The 18,284-nt window shown below is 43.1% G+C and overlaps 1 protein-coding gene across 2 annotated transcripts; it reads left to right on the top strand.

Annotated features, from left to right (window-relative positions):
* Nucleotides 1-69: 69 nt before the first annotated feature.
* Nucleotides 70-15,990, top strand: cnir (cornichon-like protein). 2 transcript variants are annotated; one of them, XR_012829622.1, is made up of 6 exons: nt 70-308; nt 671-739; nt 7,097-7,212; nt 8,272-8,412; nt 10,311-10,416; nt 13,248-15,990. XR_012829622.1 is itself a non-coding variant. In XM_075699042.1 (6 exons), the coding sequence occupies exons 1-5, from the start codon at nt 234-236 to the stop codon at nt 10,363-10,365; spliced, it is 456 nt and encodes a 151-aa protein (XP_075555157.1). In that variant the 5' UTR covers nt 70-233; the 3' UTR covers nt 10,366-10,368; nt 13,248-15,990. The 2 variants fall into 2 exon arrangements, 1 of the variants encoding a protein (XP_075555157.1); XM_075699042.1 differs by having other exon boundaries at nt 10,311-10,368.
* Nucleotides 15,991-18,284: the final 2,294 nt, after the last annotated feature.

Below are 18,284 nucleotides of genomic sequence, written 5' to 3'. Positions count from 1 at the left end.
GCGTTTGAGATTGCGTAAGCTTTTGAACTTCGCCGCTAGGCGCGTTACGCCGACGAAGTGGGCGCGTGGGGCGCGTCGTGCATCGCATCGCGGCCGATGTTGAGCTGAAAACAAGGAGCGCACGTTTATTCTATGCGCACGTCTTTTGTTGTGCGAAGTCTTGTAGTTTCAGTTGCTCCGTATTTCTGTGCTTATCTCCGTCCCGCTGAGGTACCGTGGTAGGCGCCGAGACAATGGTCAACGACGTAGCTTTGTTTGTGTTTTCGCTCTTCGACACGGGAGCTCTGCTATTCCTTACCGTTTACGTCGTATCCTTTGAGTTTGCCGGCGAGCATGTCACTTACCGGGTTCACCGGCTTGTTTTGTTCCTGGTCAGTGGCTGTTGTTGTGGATTCTCAGTGCACTACAGCTCCTCCCCTCTCAAAGTGACGGTCTACGAACGTTTAAATTATTTCTTCGCAGCTCTGCTGAGAGGAATACGCATGTTGCGGAGCTACCAGAGCTACTATGAAAGGGAGGGAAACATTGCTTCAGAACTTTATGCTTTGCTGCTCCGTCTGGAGTTTGTTATTCCGTTGATGCTTTCATTCGCTACTCCCGCTAACGTTTCACGTGCGGAATGACAGCTTTTGTTCTCCCAGACACTGACCTTTCCTTATCTGAAGCATAGGTGATTACACTTTCTGATTTAGAATGCGACTACCTCAACGCTCAGCAATGCTGTTCCAAGCTGAATGGGGTAAGTGAACGCTACAATCGCGAGTGAACAAGTTGTGTTTGGTAGCTTGTCAGAAGAATATTCATTTGAAAGCACCTGAATCGGCAGCACAGCGTTCCAAAGGAAAAACGATCAAAATCACGGAAACGTGTCAGTTCATTTCCTCATTCTAACCATTTTTCTTGCTACTGAACTGCGTAGTCTATTAGTACAAAATTTCATTCGAGACAGTTTGGCTGCTATTGCGGTTTTCAAGTTCAGTGCATGCCCTGTGTCTTTACAATAGTTCGGCAGCCTAGGTTATTATAACGTTATATTGCTACAGCTTGGAAAGTTCAAGTGTGAAACTGGATTTATGATGTGTACCTTGTATGACTGGTGATGTAGTTCTTGTTAAATGCTGCCCATTTTCCATCCTTGTAGCGATGTGTGTCCTGGGCATGGTGTGGCTTGCTGACAACTAATTACCTTGATGATAAAACAGGGTGATGTTGACTTGCCTGCTGTCAACCATTAACACGTCTTGATCTTAGTTTGGATGTTATAGTGTCTTGGAAGAAAAGGATAGGCAGATTTTGTTCATATATCTGCATAAAGAATAACAATAAAACTTCTTGTATGTGTGTACTGCTGCTAGCTTTACATAAGCATTGGATATTTCTGATTTAGTTGTCGTAGAGCAAAATGTTTCACATAAGAGAAGACTTGTTCCCAGCTGCTAGTAACAGCGCAAAATGTAGACAAGAGACGAGACAAGAAGACACCACAAGCGCTTGTGGTGTCTTCTTGTCTCGTCTCTTGTCTACATTTTGCGCAGCACTTGTGGTGTCTTCTTGTCTCGTCTCTTGTCTACATTTTGCGCTGTTACTAGCAGGATGGAAAACCAACAAGCCCAAGCTGCTATTCTAGTGTTCCCAGCTGTGCTGGCCAGTGTGGGCCCTGTGCAAGTTTTGAGTTCAGCAGTGAATGACACGCAAATATATTCCATTCACTAGTAGCATGTCTCAATACTTACTCTGGTTTGACCGTACGTCTGTGCCACCACTGCGGCGACAAATGCAAGAAGCTCTTCCTTTCGCCATCAACTTAGCAGCTGAGTAACATGAAGGCTTTAGCTAGTAAATGCTCCATAGTTTTTCAGCACTGGAAAGCAGGTGGACTGCAGACGGCACTACAAGCGTGCCCGACTTGTGCTTTTGGTACTGTCGAATGTCTGTTGTCTGCTTTTGGGTGCTGAGCAGAGTATGCAGCTTCAAATGAAGGACATGGTGAATGCAAAAATACGCAAGCACAGTGATAGAACAGATATGATGTCATTGTTTTCATTATAATAATTTTCTTCAGCGCAATGTCACAGGAGTAGGCGGCACCACCTACAGGCACCAATATTTTCTTAAATAGCCATAATAAAAATGAAAGGGTGCGTATAATGTGCCCTTTGTTACAAACCAAGAACAACTGGCAAAATCTCAAAGGAGGCAGTGACAAGCATTTTTATTCAAATAGTTCTTTCTAGGGAGGTCTTGCACTTACCATGCCTTGTTTTGTCACTTAAATTGCGCAGCAGGATTTAGTTTTAGATTTTAGTTTTTGGGCCTACAACATTCATTGGACCACTTGGCATCATTGTTTGCCCGGTTTGCCAGTGCCTTTAGTTGCTCAATGGTGGTGAAACAAGTCCACGTTTCAGTTCAGTAGTTCAATTCTTTGATGGTGAGGTGATGCATAGGATGTGGTAGCGTTTCATTTTATTTTACTGAACAAACCAGAGAGACAAAGAAACCAAGTGCATTGTTGACCAATAATGCAGACTAAAAAAAAATATATTTTTCTAAAGTTGATTGAGAACAATGCAATGGTAAGTGCGAAGTCTTTCAAAGGTGTTGTAATGTAATAGCAGCTGCCACAAATAGTTACATGGATCCTGTATTCTAGGGTAGGCCATCAAAATAGTACTTAAATTTGTCGCATCAAATTAAAAGTTTTTGTCTTTTTTTCATGGGCCTCATTGAAGAATCTTTTTTACCCATGCTGCTAAAAAGGGTTGCCATGTTTGGCTACTTCCTGCTACAATGACTACTTTTAGGTGCTTGCTAACTACAAAAACATTCCTTGGCTACTTTTTGACTATCCTGAGAATCAATGTAAGATGTTAATCTAAAACTGCAAAATTTCATGTGAAATTACATTTTGCATGCGCACTATTGCTGAGCATGCCCTAAGATATGCTTTAGATCTGTCTTCAGCGGTGTTAAAATTTAATATAGTATATTACAATTTGTCGTTCAAAGAAGTCTTCTGTAATCTGATTGAGTAGCGCAGTGTTGCTTCTTTTGTTAACCGCCAAGTTGGAACTTGGTTATTTTTCTTGCCTGTGGCTTTGGTTGGCTAGTATTTGGCTACTTTGGGAAATTTTTTGGCTACTTTACGACTTGGCAACCCTGATGTCGAGGGCTTATTGAGCGGCTGCTGTTGGGAAGTGTCTCGGCAGCTGTAGGCAACTGCAAGCGCCATGATGCACCATTGTTGAGAGTCCTTTGTTTCATTGTTCTTTGTCCTGAGAAATCACTCCCCCTTGGTGGATACTTAAGGCCCCTTTAATCATGCTTTCACTGCCTGTCATACGAGCATGTTATTTCTGTGCTGTAGAAAGGATGCTTATGTGATTCAGTGGCACTGTTTTACATTAAGGGGCGATGAAAAATGGGGCTGGCTTGAGTCCTAAGTCGCATACACAGCCTTTAACATATGACAGTAATGTCTGCGGAAATATTGTGCTGCATATACAGCATCCATACAAGGTTTTAAATAGTTTCACCTATAACTTGTGATACAGAAGGTTGTTGTGGCTTCATTTACTGGTAATGGCAGTTGTATTTGAATGAGCACAGGATGCAACAACACTTATGTACTGTGTCATTCCACTGCTGAAGGAGCAAGATCGGGACATCTTCAAGTTGACGTATTTTAATGTTAAATGAAAGTACAAATGCCATGAACCTTAGCAAAAACACTGGGAAGTGCCCAGAGTGCCTTAAATAGTTTACTATAATACTTGTTTCTACAAACCAGCTTTAGTGAGAATCAATTAAGGTGGTAGGTTAGGTAGTCATGGCACCACAATACAGTGGCCAAGTCTGTTCCTGTGATTGCTGCAGCTGCTGCGTGCAAGTGTAACCAAAATAAGAGCGTGCAGCACTTTTGTTCATTCTTTAAAACACGAACTAAAAAAAATTGGCTAGTTCAGTTCTACTAAAGGCACACAAAGCAATTATTAGAGTGGCTCTTGAGTATGCGAACATGGTAAGGAACTGTTTCCGCACATGTCTGACAACACACACACACAAAAAAAAGTGAATACATCCAAAGATTATATGCCAGTTCATATACAATGGTTATAAATGTCACGATTTTTCCAACAGCTTTGTTGCAGCTAGGAAATCTTGAATCACTATCAGAAAGGAGGAAAGTCACCGGGCTTAAGATGCTTTGTTCTGTATACTTGGGTAAGCTGGGGATTCGACCTCAGGATGTCTTTTACAAAGATACAAAAGCATCCTGCCACAAACATAATAAACAATTTTCGCATGCACCAATGTGTATAAATATATATATATTTTTTCAAAGATCGTTGAGTCGAAGGCATTACCAAAAGGCCCGCATTTGCTTATGCCTCCTAAGCTAATTATCTTTTACTGATGTTGTACCTTGCTTTTGTATTATTGTAGATGTTGTTTCATTGTTCATTTGAAATTTTTGAAATTAGTACACCCGCCGTGGTTGCTCAGTGGCTATAGTGTGGGGTTGCTGAGCACAAGGTCGCAGGATCGAATCCCGGCCATGGCGGCCGCATTTCGATGGGGGCAAAATGCGAAAACACCAGTGTACTCAGATTTAGGTGCACGTTAAAGAACCCCAGGTGGTCGAAATTTCCGGAGTCCTCCACTACGGCATGCCTCATAATCAGAAACTGGCTTTGGCATGTAAAGCCCCATAATTTTCGAAATGATTAAATACATGCGTCGACAATTTTGCACTCCCTCCCCTGCTTGGACCTTAATAGGGCCGCAGTATTTACTAAATAAAATAAATTATAATGAGCCACACCATCGCAGCTAGCCTTGTTGTCGCAAGGTGTCAGCAAATTTTGCAGTGTGTCATAATGCCAGGGCAATGTTGACGATGCCAGGTCTGGCATTTCGAGGCACCTTCACCGCATCAAATCCAGGTATCCTTTAAGTGTTCCTGAACCTTCATACTTCCTAACTGTGTGATCCTTTTAAATGTAAGAAGCATGTCATAGACTTTTTGAAACTTTGAAAATATGTCTCCGTATTTACTTAACCCTTTCCGCGCCAGTGCCAAGTATCACTCGTCCAGGGATTTCCTTTTGTCTACTGAGTGCCACGGATGAGTGGCAGTTGTTTCATCATTTTGATGTGGATGCTGCAGTAGTAAAGGGCACCAGTTTAGCAGAAAACACAATTTTTTGAGGGCACAGCAGCAATAGGCGTAAAAAAAAGAGAAGGTCTGGCTCCCCTGGGTTTCGAAAATGGCGGCACAACTTGACGCAACTGCAGGGACAATGGCCACCTTTTTCAGTGCCACAATTAGGGATGTGCGAAGTTCTGCCAGTGCTTGTTTTGTTTGTTTTGTGTTTTGTTTGGCCCACACAGAATGGTGACTGTCATTGTACGTGTGAAAATAAAGCAAAAGGTTGCCGGCTGGTGCCTTTATTCTGGCCATCTTCCCCTTGCTATGTTCTCACTGCATGCTGGCTTAGCCTCGGCTTAATTACGAAACGAGCAGTAGACCGGCATTTTGTGTGGGGTAACCCAGTAGTGTAGAAAAGGCTAGTTCCAAAATTTTGCATATCTCTATTGTACTGATTTTGAAAGTTCCTTCACCTCGAGTAAGCGAGTAGAGCAAGAAAGCTCCAGAGAGTTATATTTAGAGCTTGTGGGCTTAGCACTAATGATAGGGAGAAGGATTCAGAACATCTGGAGACCTCTCTTGCATGGGCGCAGCTCAATAAAACTGCTTTGCTGCCAACGCCTTTGCGATTGCTTTTCCCTGCTGGGCCAGCAGTAACGCGTTGCGTAGAGGATAACAATAATATGCTTCACTTCTGTTCGAAGAAATTTCGTGCTTTATATATGTAAACTGTTTCTGTGGCCTTGCTTATGTGCAACTCAATAGCTTTTAAAAAATAATTGACATTAAATACAACAAAAAATAAAAAATAAATTGCTCATATTGTAATAACAAAAGCTGTTCACAATGAATTAGTCATGAAAGAAATTGTGAAAATTTTGATCGTTACTTGGAAAGAATGTTGCCATATAAAGGGTTAAAAGGAACACCAAGTTAGTTTTGGGACTGATTACAGTTCAATAGTAACGTGGGGGCCTTGGAATAAATCTTTTACTATTATAGGTCTACGTAATGCACCACATCGAGCACCTTTTTACAATAAATTTGATGATGAAACATCAAATTGGGTTCCTTTGATTGCTGATTAAGTTTTCCCTTTAATGGTGGACTGTACTAGAATGCATCTTAAAGTGCATAGATTACAGTGCACATTGAAGAACCCTATGTTGTTGAAATTAATCAAAAGCCCTCCCTTGAGAAGCGTTCGCGCCAAGACATTTGGCGTCTAGAGCGGCACGGAATCCAATTTGGTGCCAGTGGATTCTGACAGAAAAGCCTTCTTTGTGCCAAACAGTTCCAGAACACTTTCTGCCACTGTTACCACTGGAATCCCTTGCTATGTACCGATCGGAACGCAAACCAGCCGCCAAGTCATCTCTTGTGGCACTCTGCAAATGACGCCTCGATGCAAAATGAGAAGACTGCAAAAAAAAAAAAAAAAAAATCAGTTGTACAGATTTCATACACTATGGGAATCTGAAAGCAAAGCTTTCATGAGCCACCAAAGCACAATTACGCATCACAGAAACTCTGCAGGCGTGCAAGTTGATGCATACTTGGCTTGGCAGGTTGCGCTAGTAGTAAAATATTGCCTGCTCTCTCTTTGTTATCGCAATATTTCAAGAGCTTCCAGCAGCTCTGGTGGCGCAAGAAGTGAGCAGTGTGAACTACACAGCATTTTGATGGCAGAAGATGTCGCACCGCTCCAGACACCAAATGTTCCGATGCGAACAACCCTTGATGGCGCCGTTCTAAGCCCATACATTGCATTGCGATGCCAAACCCCTTGGGTCATCAATCGCAACTTGTGACAGTTGAAAACTGGAGCAGGTTTATGATACTCGGCATCCACTCCTGAGCTCGGTCTTAAACATCCTGTTCGGACGTGTGGCGTGTAATCTATGCCATTGTTCAGTTGTGACTGTTTCCTGTTGCTTACCGCAGTGGGTCCTACCAGAGGTGATCGCGCAGGCCATCCTGACCGTTCTGCTGTTTTTCGTCAACTTCCATTGGATTTTGTTTGCACTCAGTGTCCCCATGGTCGTGTGGCAGGTTTACAAGTGAGTTACCAACAATTTCTTTCTTTTATGTGTAAAATGAATGAATACTGTAGGAGAGTGTCTGTTTTAAATTGCTGCGCTGCTATCTTAAGCAGTTTTATTTTTTCACATTATCGAATCTAAGGATTTCACTAATGAATTAAAGTGTTGCGCTTTTTATTATCAGCAATTGTAGTGTACTACAATATAAGTGCTTGTTTAATTTTAGTTGTGACTAGTTTCCCATGATACCTTTGGTGTGTGTACTATGTTGCTGCTCCTTATGTTGCTGCTCCTTCTTGGACCAAATATTGTCTCGCAGTTTTGCAAAAAAATTTACGGAAGGAGAGCTGAGAATGCAATGACTGCATTGGCCAGAGCCACTTGTATCCTTTCGTTGTATGTTAGTATGCCAATAATGCTGAGTATGGCTCACAGGTAGGCTAATTATGGCAGCATTTGTATGTGGAGTCATAAAATGCAGCCACTTGAACCGAGTGGGGACAATTTTCAAATAATAATGTCTTATTTAACATGCTGCCAGATGTGTAGTTACCAGCCTGTTTGAAGCCCAGTGTAGGACTAAGGCTTCGTCTAGGTATATCTAATTACCTGTAACCTGGACTACCTTTTACCCTGTAGGCATGATTACGCATTTTCATGCTGTATATTATATCATAAATCAATATTTGAATGTTTCGAATATAACATTCCCCAGCCAAGTGCAGATCGAGCAGAAGGAACCAGTCTATTAAAACTTTAAATTTTGAATAGCCTCACACCTTTGTCACTGACCAAATGTGGTTGTTTGTTTGTTTCCATGTGGCCCATTTTTTCCTCTGACACTGTTGCCACAGCAAAACCGGGCTGGCCGATGAAAGCATGAAGTAATCATTACAGTTCAGCAATGAACGATACAGTTCAGTTCAACTAGCAAATGAAACGATTATTAGACATGAAAAGACGAAGAGAACACGGAATGACAAGCTGGCTCTGCCATACATGCCACTCCTTGTCACATATCACGATGCCTTGTGGCCATTTGTGTGCCACTGGATTGCAGTCTGTGTGTTTGTGCAGGTACCTCTCGGTACCTGACTGCAACTTTGGCGTGTATGACCCAACGGAGATCCACAACCGGGGCAACCTCAAGCGGCATCTGCGAGACTCCATGATCCGTCTGGCCTTCTACCTGATCTTCTTTTTCATCTATCTCTACTGGTGAGCACAGCATTTCGCTGTGTGTATCTCCCCCCCCGCCCCCCTTTTCCTTGCAGGCCACTAATGGTATGCCATAAACAGTTATTTCTAAACTATAGTTCATGCAGAACATTTCAGTTTTCATCAACGATTGGCACTATCTTCAGAGCTCTGGGCAGTTTAGTAGCACATTTAATAGTGTTCTTAATCAGATAACACATATAAGAACTATGGAGAGCACAGGCCTTGAAGCAGTCGGCGTTTCTTGACCTGTGAAGTTCACTACGAAGCGGCCACACTATGCTGGCTTTAATTTACATAATAGAAATAGCTTGCAGAGCCATAAGTATCACGTTATTGTTCACCCGTTAATGCCACTCATATATATATATATATATATATATATATATATATATATATATATATATATATATATATATATATATATATATATATAAAGAAAACAAAAATGTTGAGACACAAGAGACAATGTAAAAATGTGTATGAAGCAGAGCTTTAATGAAATGGTAAATTACATGCTTTAAAAACTAACGATGATGCATACAATTTCATTTACTTTTATCCTATGCAGCGTGAAAGCTCATGCAGTGTTTATGCCCCAGGAAAGTCGCAGCTTTAATCTCTTTCGATTCTTATGCGTATTCACTATGCAGCTCGCAAACTATGCTGAAGCGCAAATGTCAAGTTAAAAGGATGCACATTTTCAGGTGTCTACAAAGCAATGCAATGAAGATGAAGGTGATGCATGATGCTTGTTGAGGGAAGAATTGTGATGACAGGTGTGTGCGCAGAGCAGTGCGACGCATATCTTGCTGCATTTAAGGATTCTATACCTCTTGTGTCACAGTGGCACGTACCCATTCTGGAAGATTGGCCAAGAATGGGCACAAACCCAGTGGTACCTACCGAATAGCTGAATCAAAGAAAATCAAGTCAGTCGAACAATTTGTTCAATATAAGTCTGCTCTGCCGTTAAGAGGTCGGTGTGTTTTAGCATTCCATGTGAGCAGGCATTGTGTGTCCAGGCTTTATCTAGGAATTTATTTTTTGTTGTGCCTAACAGAGGTGCGCCTCCTGGCTCTACCTTGTCGGTCAGTATGCAAGGGTTATATAGGCCTGTTCATCGGTACTTGAGTTTGGCACGCCACACATATAACATTTGTGTGTGTGTGTGCACGTGCGTGTCTCCAGACAAACCATGCATTTGTCTGTAATCAACAAAGGTAATGCACATTTACCTGCACATTGCATGGTTCGTCTGGAAGGCAGATGCTAGCCACTACTGTGTGAGATAAAGATACTTGGCAGGAGTGGTGATACGTTAGCAAGAGACTTTTGGAGGCATATCACATAAAAGAGAGCAGCACAAGTTGTATTAGTGATACGTCTGTTTTTGTTTGAAAACGACTTGCAACTGTTAAAAACGTCACTGTAATCGCTCTACGCAACACTGATGTACACATGCGCATTTGTTCATTCTCCCTGCCCTGCTATAAGAATAAAATCAGTTGAAGTTCAGCGCTCAATCTGTTGTTTTGTACTCTCCCTCCCAAGTCTTCATTTTCCTTTTTTGGCGCCCTTTGCCAGTTCTCCCTCGTTCGTGCAATTCATGCACGCTTCTAATTAATGAACCCTTCAGGCACTGTGTGTGGCTAGATCCGGAGCTTGCCTTCAGCCCTAGCCACGCGACAAAGCATACCACCACAGTATAAGTGCAAACATGTCTGCCGAGATGCTGAATGACCCAGCAGCCAACAGCAGCCACGCCAAACAAGGGATACTTGGCAAAGAAAACTTCTCTTTAAATATACATGGTTCTGCATTCATCTAAATTGTTAACATACAGTGTGTTGCTAGATGTTTGTTCAGCTAACCACTATGCTCCTCCTGCTGTGCAGCATGATCATCGCCTTGCTGACGTCAAATCCCGACACAAGGCGGGAGACCTACTAGGAGGTGTGAACCAGATTTCTTCTCCATTTCAGTATCTCCCAAATACAAATGGTAAGCTGTGCAGATTGTACTAATCGATCTGTTGAATGCGCTGTCTGTGCCCTGAAAAAATGCAGTTGCTGACCTTGCTGTTATGCATGCATTGCATCAAAGTTCAGAGTGTCTAAAACCTCATTTTACTGTCCTCATGCGCCTCATATGGAGAATTCGCTCTGCGAAAACATCACATGCTGTCATCTGCCATTGCTCTGTTTGTACTGTCTGTGCGCGTTCAAGCAATGTCGCAATGTTTCGGGGGCCGAAAATGCATGCATGGAGCCTGAACAGTTGAGTAGACAAGAAAACCAAATTCTGCATGCACGCTTGTAGTGCAGTTTAATGACCTACAAGAACTGAAATTTGGGCAAGATTGTAAGAATTCATGTTTGACTTGTAGTGCAAAAAGCGCAAGGGCACAAAAAGACCAGAACAGGACAAGTGCTATTTCAAACTCAAGTTTATTATCGGAAAAACGCCTGTTTCTCAGTCGACACAGATCAAAAACACTACTTCATTGCTCAAGGACACTCCAAACCTCACCCAAAAGTGTACGAAAGTCGTAAAATTTAATCGTGACACAGCTGTGATCATAAAAGCACAATATACCAAAGGCTCCAAGAGCACAAGACATAGAAACCTCCTCTGACTTGGGCTTTTATCGTGTGGCCATTTAGAGTCTCCGTTTTCTCAGTGAACTGACCACTGAAGCTGGTTACCGTTTCTTTTTTCTCCACTTATTGCTGGTTCACTACTGGTGTTAATGGCCCCCGTATTTCTGCATGCCAATTGTTTCATCAGTTTTCTCGTTTTTTATAAAACTGGTAATCGCTGCATGCATGCATCAATCCAGCTGCATTCCCCAGACCACCCAGTCTCTTCTTTTGCCTTGCGACTCCGACACAACCTTGCGGCTCCGTGCACTACTGGTTAGGTTGAATCTTTGTTGTCCAAAGGCTTGTGCTGGTGACTTTACCACAAAGCCCGCCAGTGTTGATGTTGTCCAAAGGAGGAAGTAGGCGAAAAAGAAAGGGAGGGGGGTTGGGGTAGGACATGTGCTCAAGACCACATGTGCTACTGTTGCAATACAGTTACACTTCATCGTAATGATGTTGCATCGAACCTGAAAGTAAATGCTTTCATTACATCTGATATTCGTTGTAAGCACGTACAGTAGAACCTCGTTCATACGTTCTGGAAAAAACTGTTAGAAAAAAAGTACTAACTTGCAAACTTTACAATCCGAAGCAACTAAAAAATTTGACAGACTCAACTATTCTCGGCAGCTTACGTAATGCGAAGCGTCGCGCGGATCATTGCGGCACGAGGCGCCAACGTGCGTCGAGCTGGTGGCGCTCCGGCGGCCCGAGATGTGTTTTGTTGTTTTCCTATTGCGTGGTGTTTTAAGAGGGAGACGGGAAGCAGTGACGAAATCAACCTGGTGGGCGACACCGGATGCCACCGAGGCGAAACGTGGTGCTCACATCGCGCCGGCTGCAGCAGGTAACGGCGTCATGTTTGCATTATTGCCTACTAAAAGCGCGCTGTATGCTACCATTGGCACTATGCATTACGCGCTGCAAAACAGATACAGTAGGTGAAAATGCTTATCGCAAACGGGTTTGGTGGCGATAGCTGTAAATGCGGCGTGCGACAACCCGGGCAGAGATTTGCTGGTACTGGAATAAGAGACTGTACATGGTGCCACGCAAGACGGGCGGCTATATACTGTTCTCGATCGTGAGTGCCTCGCACCTTTTCTTGTTCACATGGAATCTAGTGGCCGAAAATCTACACGATCCAGGTCTGCAGTGGCGAGTTTCGGTTATCGTCTAGTATTAAAAGTGTGCGCTACGCTTCTGACGGCACCATGCGCTGTGAAACAGATAGGCGAAAATGCTTATCACATATAGGATTGGCGTTGACGGCTGTAAATGCTGCGTGCAACAACCCCGGAGAAGATTTGCTGGCACTGAAATGAGAAACCGAGTGTGCGCCGGCGTTTTGACGTTAAAACGGGCGGGCGAGTAGTGCGGTGAAACCGCTGCAGCGGGCAGCTATATACTGTTCTCGATCGCGCATTTTCTTCTTTACGTGGGATCTAACAGCCGGAAAACCTATCATACGATCGCAATTTGGCGACTTACTGAATGTTGGTACCGAAAAATTGTGTTTTCTGGGAACGTATGAACCGGTAAAGAGTGAGCATAACTCTATTGGGTCATTTTTTGTGTTCTTGATTGCGAATGTTGGCACCGGGAAACATACGTAACAGGAACATATCAATGAGGTTCTACTGTTGTGTGCTGATATTGGCTATAGACATTAGATTTACTTTGTTATACTATACAATAATTTGTTATATTCATATTATATTGAGATTGGACTGTATGGTGCTTTTAGTACAAGAAACCTGATCAAGCACATTTGCATAACTGTTGTCTGATCAATCCACGCTATCTTTGTTACATGGTGGCTAATTGTTCTGGAACAGATCCACTTGGCAGTAAAGTTACGCTGTGCATTTAACAAACAATAAAGAGAGAATTAGGGCACGTTTGCAGTGGCTCATGTCTCATAATAAGATACTAACCAGTGCAGCTCATGCTTTGGTTTTGTTACCTTACTAGACTGAGCCATGAAGAGGTGGCGAGGAAAGCACATGTCGCCTTGAAGAAGACAAGTCCGCTTGTCGAAACGTTAGCTCCTGCTTTCACCTTGTTCCCGTTTTGCTCATCGTCTTGAATTTCCATCTCCTGCCTTCCCCGTGCTTTCCCTAGTCTGAACTACAATATTTTGTATGTGTTGTCATACCTTTGTGGATATGTTCGCGTCTCTTTCTGCAGGAGCGTCTGTCCCGCGGACCGCGACAAAGAAGCTCCCATTTCAAGAGCCAGAGTCAAGGAGATCTCGCCACAAGCCTGTTTGTGGTTCGTGCACCTGCACAAGAGGGGTTGCCGGCCACTTCCAGGCTCAAGGAAGTCAACAAAACTGGTCGTTTCAACAGTCGGCAATACTCTCACATTGTTTTCGTACCGAATTTCAGTTCCTTTTTTTCTCTCTCTCTCTCATCGTTCCACTAGGTTTACGGCCCTCTTCATTTCAAACCATGCCTGCACCATGCCATCGGAAGCGCCTCACAAGGCTTCAGTGTGGCAGCTCCAGTGCCCTGGTTCTAGAGCTTGACACTTCAGTGAAATGGCGTGCTCCTTCCTTTGAGACCTCTGAAGTGAAGACACTTTTCAGCTGTCATGGCAGTTCGGGAGTGTTGGTATGCCATTACTGAGATATAGTGTCATAGTGTGAGTAGTACACGGGTAAGAATAAAGAATAGTTGAAACAGTGCGCTATTTCTCGGCCATTCTTTGTCATTCCCACGTGGTTGCGCTGCAAGGGAGAGAGAAAACATTTATTTCAACTATGGAGGTCGTTGCTCTTGAGGTTGAGTGTGTGGTGTCGTCATTCCAGCACACCACTGCCCGTGGCTGCTCGACAAACTTGCTGAACAAGCGCTTCTTGGCCCACCAGGGTATCGCTCAAATGACGAGCTAGGCGTCTTTAAGTGTTGAGGTTTGCCCCCGCACCCTCACGAGATGTGGAAGAGTGTATGGCGTGTGTCGCCGCACCAGGGGCAGATGCCGCGATATGTTAGTGGGTACATTTTGCGCTATGAACATACTCTTAGCTGTCACTTGTTGGTTGCGGTAACCCTGCAACCAAGTTCAGGTTGATATAGCAGCTCTGGTTTTTGAATCTGTACCTTTGTAATCATAGCACTCTTCAGCGGAGCAAAAATGCCCTTTCTAATTCTGGCTTCCATTGGGCCATTGATTTCTCGACTGTATGCTGAAATTTGATGTATATTTCGAGCAAATGGCATGCTGTTTTATCCTGGTATCACTAGTATGCATGTACCGTGCATTTGAAGTCCAAGTTTGTTTACCACTAGCACGTTTTACTGCGGTGTGTGTCTGTTCACTTCTTAGGCTACACAGGCGTGAATTTGTTGCCAAAGGTGCATCAGCTATAGAAGCCAAACAGAGATTCAGTGATATTGTGTTGCATCAACCCTCGGTAGTCTGGTTGTCCCTCTTCTTATTAGTGCTTCTCGACTTGCCTTGTTTCAGCGCAGTGCAAATTAGCACATATTTTCGGTGATATTTTATTATATGCACTGTCAGTGATGCGATTTATCCTCTGGGCGCAACTTTTCTTCTCTCGTGCCTGCTCAATTTCAAACTGCCCTGTACATGGTTGTCCCTCAGTGTCTTTTTCTGGTGTGCTGTGCCATTGTCTACTCAGATGTTTGCTTTCCCAAGAGATTAATTATGGTAATTGCTCTGGATAATGCTTAACATGGTTGTTTTCTAGTTGAGATTGCTTACAGCTACAGGCAGCTAACTCTGAGGAATATGGTACTGGCCCTGACCACTGCATAATGTGGTTATTCTCTAGTTCAGATTGCTTACAGTTACAGGCAGCTAACTCTGAGAATATCAAATGTCACGAATAACTAGTCTGAACAAGCTTGCCGCATGTTCACACAAACTACAAGGTATAAAATGCAACATTTTTTTCTTTATTCTTTTTTTTAACTAAGGGCATTCCTTTAGACCATGTCAGTTCTAATGCACCACAGCTCTGTTCCTAGCTTGTGAAAATGTAAGGAAGTGGAAGCTTTGGATGTACATTTCAAACAATGGAAAGTTAAGACTGTGAAGTGGTTTACTTTCCAGTGTGCTTTGTATCGATGAAGTGAGTGAGTTGTGATTGCCAGCAGCCATGAGTGTCAACCGTTTCTTCTGATGAGAGTTTACTTTGGGTGACATGTTTGAGCATTATCTGTTTGTAGGTCTTGCTGCCAGTGAATGAACTAGCATTGAACTTGAACCAGCCAGCAGCATTTCTGGGGGTTTTGTCCTTTATTACTAGAAGTGTGCCTCAAGGGTATGCATTTTGCGAGTGTCTTAGTGTTAGGTATGCCAGCTTTTGTAGTAGTGTGTTCAAATGAAGAAAGAAAAATGTAAATGGTGACTGGTACAAATTCTGGTTAGTGCGTGCCGGATTTTGTCAATTTTTGAGCACGAAACCGGCTGCAGTTTCCCATACTTCTTAGCGCTTATACTTATTGGGCACAGTCGCGGGCATACTTAGTGTACGCTGTGGGCATCGTTAGGACTACTGCACCTTCTACCAAATATTGTGTTCATAAAGGGAGTCTGGCGTAAACACTTCTGGCTGAACCATTAACTGGTATGCACTGCTATTTGTGTCGGAGGCAACATTCCTCAGTGCATTTTCTTAACACCATGCACTGGCACTGGCTTGTTTCATCCGGAATAAATTGGAATTGTACGTCTGGACTGACGTTAACTCAAGATGTAGATTTTCTGAACAATGCGTAGTGGCGCCATCTGTCACTGTTATGGTGAAACACGGTGCCAGCTGGATTTTGCTCTTGCAGTATAACAAGCTGCGCCATCTTTCCTTTCTAACCGGAAAAAATCTGATTCTCATTTAACACCATAGATGATGTGAATTCTTACTTCTCCTGAACAAATGGGCAAGTGCCGAATTTAAACACGATTTTAGACAAAAACTGAACTTTCATGTCAGAGTAAACTTTGAGTTTGACCTAACTGGGCAATATAGCCAGAACCAGTTATATCTGGCTCCCTTACCTAAACATAGATTTGGAATGTCAACTACATTGCAGTGGACAAAGATGTTTGTGCAGACGTGATCAGTAACCAGCTATATTAGAACCCCTGGTTTCAAGCTGGGTTGCATTAAATAAAATGTGTGCTGTATGTACGTTGAAGTGTGACATTTTGTACAACTTTTATGTATCCAGTTTGTATGTGCTATGGTTCATACTGGTTGTACTCTCCGCTCAGCTCATGTAACACTTCCTGCTAGTCCTAGCATGACAATTCTGCTGTGCTTGTATGTCGTGTGAATCAAGCGTACAGTCAACACTTGCTGAAATTTGGGCCATGCTTGTACTGTAGCAGTTTGGCTGCTAACAACAATGTCGAGTAGTTATGTGCAGTGAAAACTTGGCTGCACTCACTTCTGCTTTGTTTCTTACAAGCTGACATTCATCTGGATCAGCTTCGTTTCCACTTGACATTTGGGCTGCTTGATTTCTATGATCATTGTTAGAGCTGAGCAATGCCCAGTCTTAATCATCCTGAATCACAGTAGAGCATTAATCAGTTCAGGCAGGTTTCTGTAGCTATTTCCATACATCTTGCATGGTTCAATTCTTGCATGTATGTAGATGAACCCTTATTCTATCGATTCAGCGGTCTTTTACTGTCGTCCTTTGGCCAGATGTCACCTTGACATGCTCGTACATGCAGCCTCTGCTATGTGGTTATTTGTTTTTGGTTACTGCTGCCTCTGTACTACTTATTAGTTACTTATTTTTGGACCGCAGTCTGTGGAGTTAAGATATTGGTGCTTGTATGGTGTCGTGCTCATTTCTTCGGTCATGCCCACTGCAGGCATCTTTGCACTGTTGTGAAATTTACATGTGATGATGTTCATTATTGGCTTCTGTAGGGTGTGGCATTATTAATTTGTTTCTGCACGATTGGCTAGTTTTTTTGTGGCATTTCCTTTCTTTTGGATTTATTCTTATCATCTTAGCTGCACCGAGCAGGTGATGATGACATTACGGTGGCACACAAGCCTATGCAGAAGGGCTAAAAGAGTGGCGAAAGAAAAAGAAAAAAGGAATTGTGATATGTCAGCCCTCTTTTTTGTTGTCTATACTGCTCTCAGCCAAAATTGCAATCTGCTTTAGCTGTGTGGCGGTCTCTGGGGTGGTTACGTGGCAGGTTGCTTTCTGGGTCTATGTGGTACTTCATGCTTCCATAGCTGTGCTGGTAAAGCTGTGCCTTTCAAGTGATGGTGTGGCAGTGGCATATTGGTCACATTTCATTTTGAAAGCTGCACGGAATTGTGCCTGGTTGCAATGCACTTTTATCTGCTGGTATTTGTACCAGGTAGCTGTTAGTGCTACACCTGCAGCTGTGCTAGTGTTGGTGCCCACATGCCAGCATTTCACTTTTGGCACCAGCTTTTATCCGATTTTGCATATTGCGGTGGGAATATGACCTTGTTGGGCAATTTGTGCAACTACTCGGATATTCAAAGGATGTAGCGTTGGGGGCCCACGTCGGTGCGGGCTCCCGATGTAGAGCATTGATACGAAGAAGCGAAATATGCACAATATGCACCGTGGCTCAATAAAAGAGGAATAATTGGTCACGAATGTGTGTGTGCGCGTGCGTGTGGTGATGATGGTAGTCGGGCATGACTTGGAAATTGTTTCTCTCTCTCTTTTTTTCAATGATGTGTATGGTCACATCCAGCGTCTAGGTTAGAGGAACCTGGAGCCACAATTTTTTCGTCCTCCTCTATAAAATGTACCTGCCTGAGCTGCTTAACATTAATGGAAATGAGCGATTGAAATCTAGTGGTCATATATCTTCTCTCTCATGTTGACAATGGTATCCAAAACCCACGTTCAATAGTCAGTGAACAGTTGCTACTGGAGATAAAAAGATTCATGGTGACCAGCTTCTGTGGAAATGTTGACACGTAACTGTTGGTTTAAAACAAGGTTCGTGCTGCTCTTCAATGACATCTTACTATTGGTAACGGCGAGCTGTAAGATAAGTTGTGATAGAGCTCAAGGACCATGTGACAAACTGGTGATGGACAAACAGCATGAAATAAAATGCAGACTTGGAGAAGAGATGGATGTGACAAACTTTGTCATGTGGATACTTGTAAATCTCCTTGGGCTAGTTGCAGCTTTGCCCGAAAAAAAAAAAAAAATGCGCTTCATCCATGGCCATGTTTTTCTTGGA

This window comes from Dermacentor variabilis, chromosome 7 (genome assembly GCF_050947875.1).
Source record: "Dermacentor variabilis isolate Ectoservices chromosome 7, ASM5094787v1, whole genome shotgun sequence".
NCBI classification, from domain to species: Eukaryota; Metazoa; Arthropoda; class Arachnida; order Ixodida; family Ixodidae; genus Dermacentor; species Dermacentor variabilis.
The sequence above is the reverse complement of the archived record's forward strand: the minus strand, read 5'-3'. Positions and strand labels throughout refer to the sequence as shown.